Source organism: Nerophis lumbriciformis, linkage group LG06, assembly GCF_033978685.3.
Source record: "Nerophis lumbriciformis linkage group LG06, RoL_Nlum_v2.1, whole genome shotgun sequence".
Lineage (NCBI taxonomy): Eukaryota > Metazoa > Chordata > Actinopteri > Syngnathiformes > Syngnathidae > Nerophis > Nerophis lumbriciformis.
Window position 1 is genome coordinate 58,342,902 of NC_084553.2, and position 15,489 is coordinate 58,358,390.

Here is a 15,489-nt window from a genome sequence, read left to right on the forward strand (position 1 = left end):
AGGTCATTCTAAAATATACAAAGTAAAAAGATTGTGGTCATTTCAAGCTGATGATGCGGCCGCCTATACATTCAATCCACGAGTCTTTAAAGTGGTCTAGGAGATAAACCTGTCAGGCTCAAAAAAGTCATGGGAGTGGAAAAGTCAAGAGGTGAGAGTGTGTTGCTACTGGTAAAGATGGGACCGTGACGGCGAGAAGTTCACTTGGAACACTTGGCGAGGCTGGCTTGGCGGAAGGCCGCTCGGTCCCTCATCTCCAGCACGCAGTCCCTCACCATCTCGGCGAACATGGAGGGCCACAGCGTGTGGAGGGCCTCGCCCTTTAGGTTGGTGTCTGAGGCCCTGCGCACCAGGTCCTGGAGGTACTGATCCACCATGGCGATGCGCTCTGACGCCTCCATCGCACCCTCCTGGGAAAGAAGGAGGATAAATGAGGGCGTTCTACCGGATGCTGTAATGCAAACGTCCATAAGGGGCTAATGGATAAGATAACATAGACTTTTGACAAGAAGAAGAAAGTTTGATCATATTACGCCTATACTGGCTCACCTGCACTGGCTTCCTGTGCACTTAAGATGTGACTTTAAGGTTTTACTACTTACGTATAAAATACTACACGGTCTAGCTCCAGCCTATCTTGCCGATTGTATTGTACCATATGTCCCGGTGAGAAATCTGCGTTCAAAGAACTCCGGCTTATTAGTGATTCCCAGAGCCCAAAAAAAGTCTGCGGGCTATAGAGCGTTTTCTATTATTACATTAGTTTTGGATGATACCACAAATTTAGGTATCAATCCGATACCAAGTCGTTACAGGATCATATATTGGTCATATTCAAAGTCCTCATGTGTCCAGGGACATATTTCCTGGTCTGCTCCTGTCTCTGGCAATGCTCCCTCCACCCCAGCAGACGATGGCGTGGAACACCGCAGAGGCCACCACAGTGTATGTTTTTTTGTTTGTTTTGTTTTTGTTTTACTTTTGTGGCTTTGTTTAGAAGTGGCTGGTTGCATCAGCTCTGGTCTCTCAATGTCTTCAATGTCTTTTATGTTCTTTGAAGTTGCCCTCTTACACATATGTTTATGGGTGCTATGGCTATGGGGGTTTTTACCTCAGTCTGGACCCCCTCTCCAGGGGCCCAGGTTTAGACTGAATATTTAACCTGTTTCTCACCTTTTTTGTAGGGGCGCCAAAAGTTGGCAGACCTGTCAGCGATCCTGTTCTGTCTCCCTGTAATGTTTGTCTGCTCTTGAATGGGATTGTGCTGAAAATCTTAATTTCCCCTCGGGGGATTATTAAAGTATTTCTGATTCTGATTCTGATTCTGATTCTGACCTGTAACTGACTGAACCATAGTTAGCATTATTTCAGGATGTGTCGTGAAGCCTGCTACCTTACAAAGAGCTGGTGTACACCCGGGGTGGCCTAATCTAGTTAGGGACGGGTCTACTATCATGTCCATAGGGCATACTTGGCAACCCTCCCGGATTTTCCGGGAGACTCCCGAAATTCAGCGCCTCTCCCGAAAACCTCCCGGGACAAATTTTCTCTCGAAAATCTCCCGAAATTCAGGCGGAGCTGGAAGCCACGCCCCCTCCAGCTCCATGCGGACCTGAGTGACGTCAGGTGCGCAACATCACGTAAATCGTTGGCCAACCAAAAAGTAACTCCAGTACGCTATAGCCAACATTCACCAGGAGATGGCAACAGACAAACATAGATCACTCTATTACATTCCTCCCCTTTTAGAAATGTATAGAAGTTACTCAAAATAAATAAACAACCCAACCAAAAAATGCAGCAGCTGAATTAAAAAACTGTACTTAAGCCACATTCTTTTTTCTTTTTTTTTAGTACTGAACTCTTAACCCTCATTTGTGGAAAAATAACACGCTTATTATGCAAACAGTATTTGTACACCTTTAACACAGATTTTTATACTGTCTTCAGAGATTCAGTTTTTTTGGTGGTACTCGAAACCTTTCTGGGTACCTGCGAAAGGGTGTTCAGCATGGTTAGAAAAATAGTGACAGAGAATAGAACAAGGATGGACAATTCAACCCTTAACTCAACAATGAGTAGATGAGTGTTGTGTGTGTATATGTGTAAATAAATGAACACTGAAATTCAAGAATTTCTTATATATATATATATATATATATATATATATATATATATATATATATATATATATACATATATATATATATATGAAATACTTGACTTGGTGAATTCTAGCTGTAAATATACTCCTCCCCTCTTAGCCCCGCCCCCAACCACGCCCCCGCCCTACCCCGACCACGCCCCCCACCCCCCACGTCCCGAAATCGGAGGTCTCAAGGTTGGCAAGTATGCCATAGGGAGGTTTTTCCTTAAAAAGCAAGTTTGGAGCATGCTTGGTGCGAATCAACAGACAAATATTACTATTGGAACGCCGTCATAAAGTTAATTCCGCGTTATAGTTTACCCTAAAATAACTTTTCATCATGTTTTAGTGTGAAGGACAATGCAGACCTCAGGGCTGTCGGTGTTGCTGTCCCGGCTCGGGTAGTTGAACAGCGCTCGGCTCAGACCTTCTCCCAGGAGCTTCCCGTTGTCTCGCAGCTCCTCAGGGCTGAGCCCCGCCCGCCGGCCACGCCCCTCCAACAGGAACTGCAGCTGGCGCTTCCTTCGGGGCCAGAAAGAAGCGAGAGAGTGAGTGACGTGATCGTAAAATCACAATCTTTGGCTTGTTAGTACTCTGCAGACGGCAGCCAGCACATTCCTTACAATCCATTTGAAGCATGCATTGCATTCAAACATTTTGGAACTTGAAATAAACCAAGTTTTGAAATAAGGAAACCATTTTAATGTCAATACAACTTTAAAAGTACATAAGGGAGGAGTAGTTTGTAAAAGTTAGATATCAATATAAAATATTTTTAAGGACGTTAACCCCCCTATACGCAAATATACGCACTGTGCATAAGGCCCGTTTGGGGCCCTGTTTTGCTTGTAAAATGGCAATTAAAAAAAGACAGGGCACTTCATATGACATTTTACTGCAAGTGTGTTCCTAGCCCTTTTTGTTCCATCACTAATGATAATAAAATCGCAAATATCCCTATTTTAATTCTTGTCCTCTGGGAAACGCTGCTGGTCGTCATACTGTTTTAGATCCCCAGGAAGAGTTGCGACAGGAAAGATTAACAAATATATGTTTTGATTATGTTACATTTGTTATTTTGCAGTGAAAAAAACTTAATAAAATAAATACAAGAATAAAAAAATAAATACAAAAAATAAATACAAAAAAAAAAAAAAAAAAAAAAAAAAAATGTTGCACTAAAAGGTCATTATTGAACACTTTCTTTCCCAGAAGTTCATTTTAGTACAAAAAATATGCATCAAAATAGAAAAAAAATAATTAAATGACTACTATGTAACATTTAATGCTGTTTTTCCTTTATTGCCTATTTATGACCGTTTTTCTTAATACTTGCCGGGACCTGAGTCCAAATTTTGTACCGTATATGTGCAAATGTGTACGGGTATGTCAAATAAAGCTCTTTGAATCCTTGATTTGTTACTCTGCAGTAAAAAAAATAATTTAAAAAAAAATAAAATAAAAAAAATTATAATAAAAGTTAAAAAAAATGCTGCTCTAAAAATATTATTCTTGAACACTTTTTAGTACAAAAATAATGCATTAAATTAAAAAATATATATACTAAATGATTATTATGTAATATTTAATGCTGTTTTTCTTTATTGCTTATTTATTACCGTTTTTCTTAATACTTGCCGGGACCTGAGTCCAAATTTTGTACCGTTAATGTGCAAATGTGTACGGGTATGTCAAATAAAGCTCTTTGAATCCTTGATTTGTTACTCTGCAGTAAAAAAAATAAAAAATAAAATAAAAAATAATAATAAAAAGATACAAAATAATTCAGGAAAAAATGTTGCTCTAAAAATGTTATTCTTGAACACTTTATAGTGCAAAAAATGTGCATCAAATTAAATAAAAAATGGATTAAATGATAGTTACTTTGCAGTACAATTTTTTTCTATAAAAGCAATACCAGAATAAAAAAATAAATATAAAAATGAAAATAAAAATGAAGATAATGCAAATAAAAATTTTAATTTAAATAAAATTAAAAGAAGGAAGAAAACAATTATACAAGTAAAAAATGTTGCACTAAAACACATTGTTGAACACTTTTTTCTCATGAATTAATTTTAGTACAAAATATGCATCAAATTAAATAAATGAAAAAAATCTATGTTTTAATTATATTACATTTGTTATTTTGCAGTGAAAAAAACAGAACAAAATAAAAAATACAAGAATAAAAACATTTAAAATCAAATAAGAATAATAAAAACAAAATTAAATGTATTAAACATTTAAATGTTTCAATAAAAGGTCATTCTTGAACACTTTATTTCCCAGAAGTACATTTTAGTACAAAAAATGTAGTACATTTATTATCTATAAAAACAATACAAGAATAAAAAAAATTACATAAAAATTATAATAAAAATAAAGATAATAAAACAAAAAAAATACAAATAAAAATGAAAATAAAATTAAAAGTAGGAATACAAAAAATAATACAAATAAAAAATGTTGCACGAAAACATATTCTTGAACACTTTTTTCTCATGAATTAATTTTAGTACAAAATATGCATCAAATCAAATAAAAAAATAATTTGATTAAACGATTATAAAAAAAATAATTTCACATAAAAAAAAGTGAACATTTTTGTAATGGAGGGTCCAAATAAAATAATTTTTATGGCCCCAATTTAGCCAGCTTTAGCCACAAATGTTGAATCAATATGTCTCGGTATGCACCTCATGTATCTCAATTTAAAACATTCAAGTGCAAAAAGACGTTACCCAACGTAAAAGCCTCAAATGATTATATGTTGACTTTGATAAGAAAGTGACACAATGGCAACACTTGAGTCTGACTGCTTTGAACGAGAGTCTGGTTACTGTACTTCACATTCTTTTGGAAGTAAAAAAGCAACGAAATAAACAAGTATAACCTTTGATGATCACTGAGCTGCACTTACATAAAACAATTATCTCCAGCTGTTGCGTGATTGTCTGGACATGATCGTGTTGTTTTCTACTTCAATGTTGTCATGCATGGAGGCAGGTTGTTATTTACAGTTGAGCCTAAGTGCTTGTCAGAAGACAGAATTAGAGCCACAGTAACAGTAAAAGGTGGAATGTGTGTACGTCCCACTGCCAAGTACCCACCTAGAGACATGCCGTCTAATAGCACTGGTTATTGGGTGCCAGTCTCACACAAAAATGCATTCATAGAAACACACACAGTCAAGCAAGCACATGCCCACACCTCCTTCACAAGCTGCAACTCAAACGTATGAAGACAAGGGGATGCCACGTCTCTTACGCGCCTCAATCGCTAAGCTGCAAGTAAAGCTGCGTTGCATTGTGGAGTGTGTCTGAACCGCTCACCTGGACTCCTCCAGTAGCAGGAGGAGGCGGCAACGTGGCGTCTCGGTGGCCGCTATGTGACCCAGCGTGCCGAAAACGCGCTCTGCGGCGATGATGTCGTTCATAGTGACCTGGCATGGAACGGGAACACACACACATGTACTGATACAACACACAAAACATACACAGTGACATCGAGAGGGCAATAATATGCTGAATATACAATATATATGTCAGGGTTACTCAACTCAAATGTTTTGGGGGCCACATCAGGGAACTAACTCACTCTCTTCACTATTATTTTCATTTGGTGTATTCGGAAAGGGCGTTAGAAAATAGATGGATGGATATTGCTGAGTGAGAATATTTGTTTTTCAAGACTTACTGCAAAAAAAAACTGGTCAAATATCATCTATATGACAACACTTCAGCAAAAATGGGGGTGGGGTGCGGGGTTTGGTGGTAGCAAGGGTGTATATTGTAGCCCGGAAGAGTTAGGGATGCAAGGGATTCTGGGTATTTGTTCTGTTGTGTTAATGTTGTGTTACGGTGCGGATGTTCTCCCGAAATGTGTTGGTCATTCTTGTTTGGTGTGGGTTCACAGTGTGGCGCATATTTGTAACAGTGTTAAAGTTGTTTATACGGCCACCCTCAGTGTGACCTGTATGGGGAGAAATTCGGGCGAATGGTCGCCCCGGGAGATTTTCGGGAGGGGCACTGAAATTCGTGAGTCTTGCCAACCCTCTATCGGGAGGGTTGGCAAGTATGGTCGAGTGTCTTAACATGGAGATATTCTCACTTTTTTTTTTTGTCGAGCACAAAGAAAAGAACATTTTAGTTAAATGTAAGTTGTGTCTTGGATCAAAGATCCCATCTACTGCCCAAAACAACAATTCAAATCTGCCTGGTTAGGCTTTGTGTATGTCACATGTGCCTTCCTTAGGTGAAGCCAGCTTTACAGCTATGTTGTTATTATGCTGTTTGTTACTTATGTAAGTTATGTTGCAGCTATTTAAAATAGTTTTGTCAATTTGTTCTGGCCTGAAATAAATTGGCCCTTTGAAACATATCTTTGTCTTTGTGTGTTGTATGTAGACCACATTGCTTGGCAGAGTTCAGTGATGCAAATGCATGTCAAGTTGATGAACACATTGTATTATTCTCCAGTGCAATAACAGTACTGAAATGAAGGCTAAAAGGGCAATAATGGGAGCTTTAAAAAAGAAAAGAAAAAAAAAGTAACTAAATAGTTACTTTTCACAGTAACGCATTACTTTTTGGTGTAAGTAACTGAGTTAGTAACTGAGTTACTTTTGAAATAAAGTAACTAGTAACTGTAACTAGTTACTGGTTTTCAGTAACCAACCCAACACTGCATAAGATTATGTATATATATATATATATATATATATATATATATATATATATATATATATATATATATATATATATATATATATACATAATCTTATTTGGCTCTAGGCCGAATATTCTATTTTCGTCCCAGAGCCAAATAATTAATTAATCCAAAAAATATATAATATAATTAAATACAATAAAAAATATTACAAATTAAATATGATAAAATACATGTATAATTTATTAATAACATACTACATTTAATAAATACAATATAATAAGATACAAAATGAAATACAAATAAAATTGATACATTTGAATTACATTGCATTCCAATTACTAATTTAATTTAATTAAATCAACAAGTACAACATTAAATTTAACTATAATAATAGTATGAATCAAATGGTTTTGGTTGACATTTTTACTAAAACTGACCAGAATATATTATTTTTCAAGGCCGATTTTTCGAAACAAAGAAAACCAAGGACAACAAAAATTAATAAGAAAAAAAAGTGTTTTTAATTTTGGCTGCACGGTGGAAGTGCGGTTAGCAGGTTTGCTTTACAGCCAGGTGTGTGTGTGTGTGTGTGTGTGTAACAGGAAAAACATCTTTGTTGTCTAGTGTTGCTCTCTAGACTTGTTTTTTTTAGACTTTTGTCTGTCAGGCTTGTCCCTGACAGTTTGGTTAAGTTTTAGTTTTCCCTCTGTGTTTGTTTTATTTCCTGTCAGCACTCTTATTTTGGTTCAGTTTCCTGTTGTTCTCTCTGAGTGCTGTCCCCTCAGCTGTGGCTGATTGGCACCTGGCCACACCTGGTGTCAATCAGCCAGCTGCTATTTAAACCTGCCTTCCCCTGCAGTCAGTGCTGGATTATTGTCATTGTCGATGTCACTACTACCTGTCATAATACTTGTCGTTGTAGCTCTGTCTACTTTTGTTCACTCTGCTCATGTCATAGTTCCTTCGTGTCACAGTAAGTGTTTTTGTTTCTTGTCGACAGTTAGCCTTTGTGCTATTTTAGTTTATAGCCAAGTTTGTTCTTGTGCGCGCCTTTTGTTTGTACCCTTTTGTTTGTTTTTTTGGCTATAGTGTTAAATTAAATCATGTTTTCCCGCACAATGAGTTCCTCCTTCTCTGCATCTTGTGGTTCGTCACCAACATACTCTGACATTGTCCTTACATTCAGTTTGATTCCTTACTAAAAATGTCCTGATAAAAGAGTTCTACTGTACACCACTGTGATCGACAACAATAAACATATTGGCAACGTAATGTCTCACTATTTTAGTGCATTATCATCTGTGCAAGTGTATAACTTTTTTGTCATGTTTGTTATTAGACAGTGACGCTCCAACCTAATGCTGCAGCTTCCCAGACTGACTGACCTCCTGGCCGTTGATCTTCTGCATGTTGAAGTGGTGGAGGCGGTAGATGACAAAGGAGCGCCACAGAGCCAGGCTGACCACCGGGTTTCCTTCCAGGTGGATGGTCAGCTGGTCCAGACGCCTGACCTGAGCCAGGGCGGCCAGCTGCGGCAGGCGACTGATGTTGGTTTCCAAGAAGATTAGATGCTGCAGAGAATAACAAATGATGATGCAACAATGTATGTGGGTTTTTTTTTTCATGTCCTCACCAACAGATTGGGGAACTTGACCCTGATTTTCGGCAGCGTCGGTACGATGGCGTCAAATTGGATGTAGCGGAAGGTGATGACGGTCACGGCGCCGGCCGTCTGAGCGCCCCAGCTCCTCTCCAGCGCCTCCAGGGCGCCGAGTCCGAACAACCGTAGGGTGTCTCCATCCAGCTCGGCCAGGTGACTTTCCGACAGGGACAGACTCTGGACGCTGCCTGCCTCTGCGAGCCTGAAAGGAACAAAACAAACAATCTAGCCTCCCTTCTGTGGCGCAAACAAGCGCTGAAAGAAAACATTTGGAAAAGAGATGGTGCTTTCAAACACAAAAAATGGATAATGTACTGACTTAATACCATAATGTCCAAATTCTTATTTGCTGTGATTACATATGGGTTGTTTCTTGGTAAATATTTGTCCACACTTCACACTCTCCCAATCTCCTAACCAAGTAGAGGTTTAGGAGACTAATCCTTTGATTACAGGATTCTAATCCGAGGTTCTTGTTGGGGCAGATTTTTAAAAGCGTGTGTTTGAGTAGCAAATAGCCACAGAGAGTCGAAAGGGAAGAACATGACATGCTTCTGCACAGGGGCGTCACTAGCTTTTAAGGACAGGGGGGGCTTAGCCCCCAGGAGATGTACAGGACGCGAGCGAACGTAGCGCACAAGCACAAAACTTCACAAACGGCTAACAAAGACTTAGAACCTATTCATTGTTATTAATATTATTTAAAAAAATATACGGGACGAAATGAAATGCTCCCCGGGACGATGGCTTTTAACCATTTTTTTTCTTCATTTTACATTTTATATTAAATATCTTGGTTTTTCCTCCCTCTGAAAATCCTATGAAATGTTTAACAAGCCATCCTATAATAATGTAACAATACAATAAAACAAATATATTTAATTATGTTTTTTTCATTATTTTAACATGAGGCTAATGTATATTACTTTATATAGATTCTACAAGAGTGATGTGGGCATGTTCTATATGAACAAGTCCAAGGACCGCAAGCAAGGTCGCAGAGAACATGCGGACTGGATTTTGAGTGATGTGGGCATTTTCTATACGAACAAGAAAAATGGATTGGATACCGACACATTAAAGGGGCTCTCTACCTTAAAGTACCAATGATTGTTGCACACACACTCGGTGTGGTGAAATTTGTCCCCTGCATTTGACCCATCCCCTTGTTCACCCCCTGGGAGGTGAGGGGAGCAGTGGGCAGCAGCGATGCCGCGCCCGGGAATCATTTTTGGTGATTTTACGCTATGAAGTGAGGGGTATAATGACAGGTTATATTATTATTTATTTAAACTCATATTCGGGCCACTTTATAATGAATATGTCAGCATATATTTGTAAAAAAAACTAATTAAAAAAAAAAATATATATATATATATAACACCAAATTATTTAGGGGGGGGCTTAAGAATATTTTAGGGGGGCTTGAGCCCCCCTAAAATAGGCCTAACAACGCCAATGCTTCTGCATTTGACAAAATTAAGAACAACTATTGTTATTTTAGTTTAACTTATTAAATAGGGGTGTGGAGAAAAATCGATTCGAAATCAAATCGCGATTCTCACGTTGTGCGATTCAGATTTGATTCTCATTTTTAAAAAATCGATTTTTTATTTATTTGTATTTATTTATTTATTTATTTATCAACAACAGTATCAATATTAGTTACAATTTCAACATAGCAGTGATTAAAAATCCCTCATTGACATTATCATTAGACATTTATAAAAAAATAAATAAAAATGAACAATAGTGTCACAGTGGCTTACACTTGCATTGCATGTCAGCTTGACAACACACTGTGTCCAATATTTTCACAAAGATAAAATAAGTCATATTTTTGGTTCATTTAATAGTTAAAACAAATTTACATTATTGCAATCAGTTGATAAAACATTGTCCTTTACAATTATAAAAGCTTTTTACAAAAATCTACTACTCTGCTTGCATGTCAGCAGACTGGGGTATGGTGAAGATAAGGTCCTTTTTTAAAATATTGATAAAATAAAATAAGATAAATAAATTAAAAACATTTTCTTGAATAAAAAAGAAAGTAAAACAATATAAAAACAGTTACATAGAAACTAGTAAATAATGAAAATTAGTAAAATTAACTGTTAAAGGTTAGTACTATTAGTGGAGCAGCAGCACGCACAATCATGTGTGCTTACGGACTGTATCCCTTGCAGACTGTATTGATATATATTGATATATAATGTAGGAACCACAATATTAATAACAGAAAGAAACAACCCTTTTGTGTGAATGAGTGTGAATGGGGTAGGGAGGTTTTTTGGGTTGGTGCACTAATTTGTAAGTGTATCGTGTGTTTTTTATGTTGATTTAATAATTAAAAAATTAAAAAATTTAAAAAAAAATTAAAATAAATTTAAAAAACGATACCGATAATAAAAAAAACAATACCGATAATTTCCGATATTACATTTTAAAGCATTTATCGGCCGATAATATGGGCAGGCCGATATTATCGGACATCTCTACTCTGGACTGAAGCTGTGTGCCTTCACTGTTTTTGTAGTTGTTGTTTTGAGGCATGTTTAAAACAAATAATGCACTGAAAGTCAAAGTATAGTACTTCCCATAGTTGTAGTGGGTATCAGGATTATCTCAGGGAGAGCATGTCCCAAATTCCAAGCTGCTGTTTTGAGGCATGTTAAAAAAAAATAATGCACTTTGTGACTTCAATAATAAATATGGCAGTGCCATGTTGGCACTTTTTTCCATAACTTGAGTTGAAATTGTTCTCTTATTTTGGAAAACCTTGTTACATTTTTTTAATGCATCCAGCGGGGCATCACAACAAAATTAGGCATAATAATGTGTTAATTCCACGACTGTATATATCGGTATCGGTTGACATCGGAATCGGTAATTAAGAGTTGGACAATATCGGAATATCGGATATCGGCAAAAAAGCCATTATCGGACATCTCTACTACCGTATTTTTCGGAGTATAAGTCGCACCTGCCGAAAATGCATAATAAAAAAGGAAAAAAACATTTATAAGTCGCACTGGAGCCCGGCCAAACTATGAAAAAAACTGCGACTTATAGTCTGAAAAATACGGTAATTTATACATGCTAGCCTTTAAATAGACCCCCCCCCCCCCCCCCTTTTAGACCAGTTGATCTGCCTTCTCTTTTCTGCTCTGCCCCCCTCTCTCCTGCGTGGAGAGGTTATTAGGTGACCACAGATGAGGGACCCGGGGTGGACCACTCATCTGTGCATCAGTTGGAGACATCTCTGTGGTGCTGACTTGCCTCCACTCAAGATGATCCCCTGCTGGCCCCACTAGGGACTGGACTGTGGGATCTGAGCCGAGGATGTCATTGTGGCTCGTGCAGCCCTTTGAGACACTTTATATAAACTTTGATTGATTGATTGATTGATTGATTTAAAATGTAACAACTGGACAGCATAGTTATCATCATCAGTGTTCAATTAAAAATATACTTAATTATTAAACAAATTAACTAGATATATTATCGGACGATAAATGCTTTAAAATGTAATATCGGAAAATATCGGTATCGTTTTTTTTATTATCGGTATCGTTATATTTTATTTTTTTTAATTTTTTTTATTAAATCAACATAAAAAACACAAGATACACTTACAATAAGTGCACCAACCCAAAAAAAACTCCCTCCCCCATTTACACTCATTCACACGAAAGTTTGTTGTTTCTTTCTGTTATTAATATTCTGGTTCCTACATTATATATCCATCCATCCATCCATTTTCTACCGCTTATTCCCTTCGAGGTCGCGGGGGGCGCTGGAGCCTATCTCAGCTACAATCGGGCAGAAGGCGGTGTACACCCTGGACAAGTCGCCACCTCATCACAGGGCCACATTATATATCAATGTACCGTATTTTTCGGAGTATAAGTCGCACCGGAGTATAAGTCGCACCTGCCGAAAATGCATAAGGAAAAAAGAAAAAAACATATATAAGTCGCACTGGAGCCCGGCCAAACTATGAAAAAAACTACGACTTAGAGTCCGAAAAATACGGTATATCAATACAGTCTGCAAGGGATACAGTCCGTAAGCACACATGATTGTGCGTGCTGCTGCTCCACTAATAGTACTAACCTTTAACACTTAATTTTACTCATTTTCATTAATTACTAGTTTCTATGTAACTGTTTTTATATTGTTTTACTTTCTTTTTTATTCAAGAAAATGTTTTTAATTTATTCATCTTATTTTATTTCATTAATTTTAAAAAAAAAGGACCTTATCTTCACCATACCTGGTTGTCCAAATTAGGCATAATAATGTGTTAATTCCACGACTGTATATATCGGTTGATATCGGTATCGGCAATTAAAGAGTTGGACAATATCGCAAAAAGCCATTATCGGACATCCCTAAAATTAACATTTATCACCACATTAACACAGACAAAAGTACACAAAATTGGTACTCTTGAGTACCGATAACGATTTCCAGGGACTGTGTGGGTTCAAATGTGAAATGTACCTTTCCCTATACACAAGTTAGTAATGTCATGAAAAGAAATGACTAACTTTTAGTGCTATTTGGAGGCCAAGGTGTGACAATGTGGGGATTTTTGGTGCACAAGTGCAGCTTTGCTTGTTTGTTCACATAGAGTAATAGGGCGAAACAACAACAATCTCACAAAACAGCCAGCCCAAATTACTCTTTGCAGAAAGTCGTACAAAAAAGTCGGCAGAGATGGAGGGGGGGGGTTACCCGGTGAGTCAGTCTGTACTAACGTGTACGCGCACGGTTGTTTGTACCTCGCACATCACAAGAGGCAGGCTGCCAGGCGACTCCATGTTGAGCGAGGAGGAGCACGATGCGGCGAGGATGATGTCGCGCTGACGTTCTGACATATTTTTTTAGACACTGGATCTAATTCAATTAGAGTCCATCACCTTTAATCCTAGAAGAATCATCTGGCAATTTTAAAGCCTCTCTAAACCAGTTGAAGCAGTTTGAAGCATTTATCTAAATACTCCAACACGAGAACAGCAACATATTATTTAGTAGTACAGCTAGTCAATATTACGCATTTCAATTGCAAAGAAGGGTTAAAACCATTAAAAATCAGTTCCCAGTGGCTTATTTTATTTTTCGAAGTTTTTTTCAAAATTTTACCCATCACGCAATATCCCTAAAAAAAGCTTCAAAGTGCCTGATTTTAACCATCGTTATATACACCCGTCCATTTTCCTGTGACGTCACATAGTGAAGCCAACACAAACAAACATGGCGGATAGAACAGCAAGGTATAGTGACATTAGCTCGGATTCAGACTCGGATTTCAGCGGCTTAAGCGAAATTGAAGAAGAAACTGAAGCTATTGAGCCATATCGGTTTGAATCGTATGCAAGCGAAACCGACGAAAACGACACGACAGCCAGCGACACGGGAGAAAGCGAGGACGAATTCGGCGATCGCCTTCTAACCAACGATTGGTATGTGTTTGTTTTTAAGTGTTGTAATGTTTTTAAGCTAAATTATTGGTAAACACAGTTTATGTATAATAATTTACGTAAAACCGCGAGTAATGAATAAAGTTTTCATCAATTAATATATTCTGTAGACATACCCTCATCCGCTCTCTTTTCCTGAAAGCTGATCTGTCCAGTTTTGGAGTTGATGTCAGCAGGCCAGGGAAGCTAGGGTCGATATTCTTCTCTTGATCATCTTCGGTGGCTTAAGGGACGGTAGAAGCGGTGTGAGCCAAGACATCCAGGGGGTTTAGCTCGCTCGTCTGCGGGAACAAACTGCCGCCATTGCTTGCCGTGCTACCGAGGTCCTTTGTCCCTGAATAGCTCACACACTCCGGCAGATTCAATGGGGGTCTGGCAGCAGATTTCTTTGACTTTATCGTTGGAAATGCATCTGCTTTGAGTGTCGCAGGATATCCACACATTCTTGCCATCTCTGTCGTAGCATAGCTTTCGTCGGTAAAGTGTGCGGAACAAACGACTGACCATTTTCGTCGGCTTTCCCCACACCCTTGTATTTTGAACAACATTTGTCCAATTTCTTGCCACTTTGGCATCTTTGGGCCACTGGTGCAACTTGAATCCGTCCCTGTTGGTGTTGTTACACCCTCCGACAACACACCGACGAGGCATGATGTCTCCAAGGTACGGAAAACAGTCGAAAAAACGGAAAATAACAGAGCTGATTTGATTCGGTGTTTGTAATGTGTTTGAGAAAATGGCGGATTGCTTCCCAATCGCTCCGAGAGCGAATAATAGAAAGGCGTTTAATTCGCCAAAATTCACCTATTTAGAGTTCGGAAATCGGTTAAAAAAAATATATGGTCTTTTTTCTGCAACATCAAGGTATATATTGACGCTTACATAGGTCTGGTGATAATGTTCCCCTTTAATCTAACAGAAAATAACAAAAACATGATCCAGACCACAGATCATGACATTTACTGTAAATTGAAAAAAACTAAATTTTGTCTAAATTTTGCGTTAAAATTCTGCCGTATGGTCAGGATTGTACCACCTCTGTGTCAATTTGAGCCAGGAAAAACCCGGACTTCCCTGGCACGCTCGGTGAGATGATATGCAAAGATGTCGTGCAAAGACCTCGACAAACAAGAGGCTACTTCCTGCGCTATTTTGACACCCGAGTATGCCTTCCGAGGGAGGGAAGGGGAGTGGCGGGGTATTGTTGTTTGTTTGTGTTTAATCGTGTGGGAATGACCCGCCTAATGAATGACACGCTTAGCCTAAGGGGAGAAAGCTATATTAATAATTTTTTTCAAACACAATAGAGAGGTGTCACCGCCTCTAAGGGGCGAGTCACTGTATGCCTTTTGAGCCACATGACTGAAGGGAGAAGAGATTATTAGCCTGTGAGGGATTTTGCTTCAAGGCTATTTTTCTTATCACCGCGCAGGAAGGAAGGCGGCGTTTGAACTGTAAAATGATACATTTGTACGTCCTCCTCATAATTCCTCGTGACCTGCGCCGCTTTCCCCCGCAGG

At 38.2% G+C, this 15,489-nt stretch overlaps 1 protein-coding gene across 2 annotated transcripts in view; it reads right to left on the reverse strand.

Moving 5' to 3' along the window:
• LOC133608925 (leucine-rich repeat-containing protein 49) overlaps nucleotides 1–15,489 on the reverse strand; it is an 83,314-nt gene continuing 67,825 nt past the window's right edge. For both annotated transcript variants that reach the window (XM_061964581.1, XM_061964579.1), the window contains 5 exons: nucleotides 8,454–8,682; nucleotides 8,206–8,391; nucleotides 5,482–5,591; nucleotides 2,515–2,668; nucleotides 1–410 (listed from right to left, as the gene is read on the reverse strand). In XM_061964581.1, coding sequence (XP_061820565.1) covers nucleotides 201–410; nucleotides 2,515–2,668; nucleotides 5,482–5,591; nucleotides 8,206–8,391; nucleotides 8,454–8,682 — 889 coding nt within the window. In that variant the 3' untranslated portion in view covers nucleotides 1–200. The remainder of the gene's footprint in view (nucleotides 411–2,514; nucleotides 2,669–5,481; nucleotides 5,592–8,205; nucleotides 8,392–8,453; nucleotides 8,683–15,489) is intronic.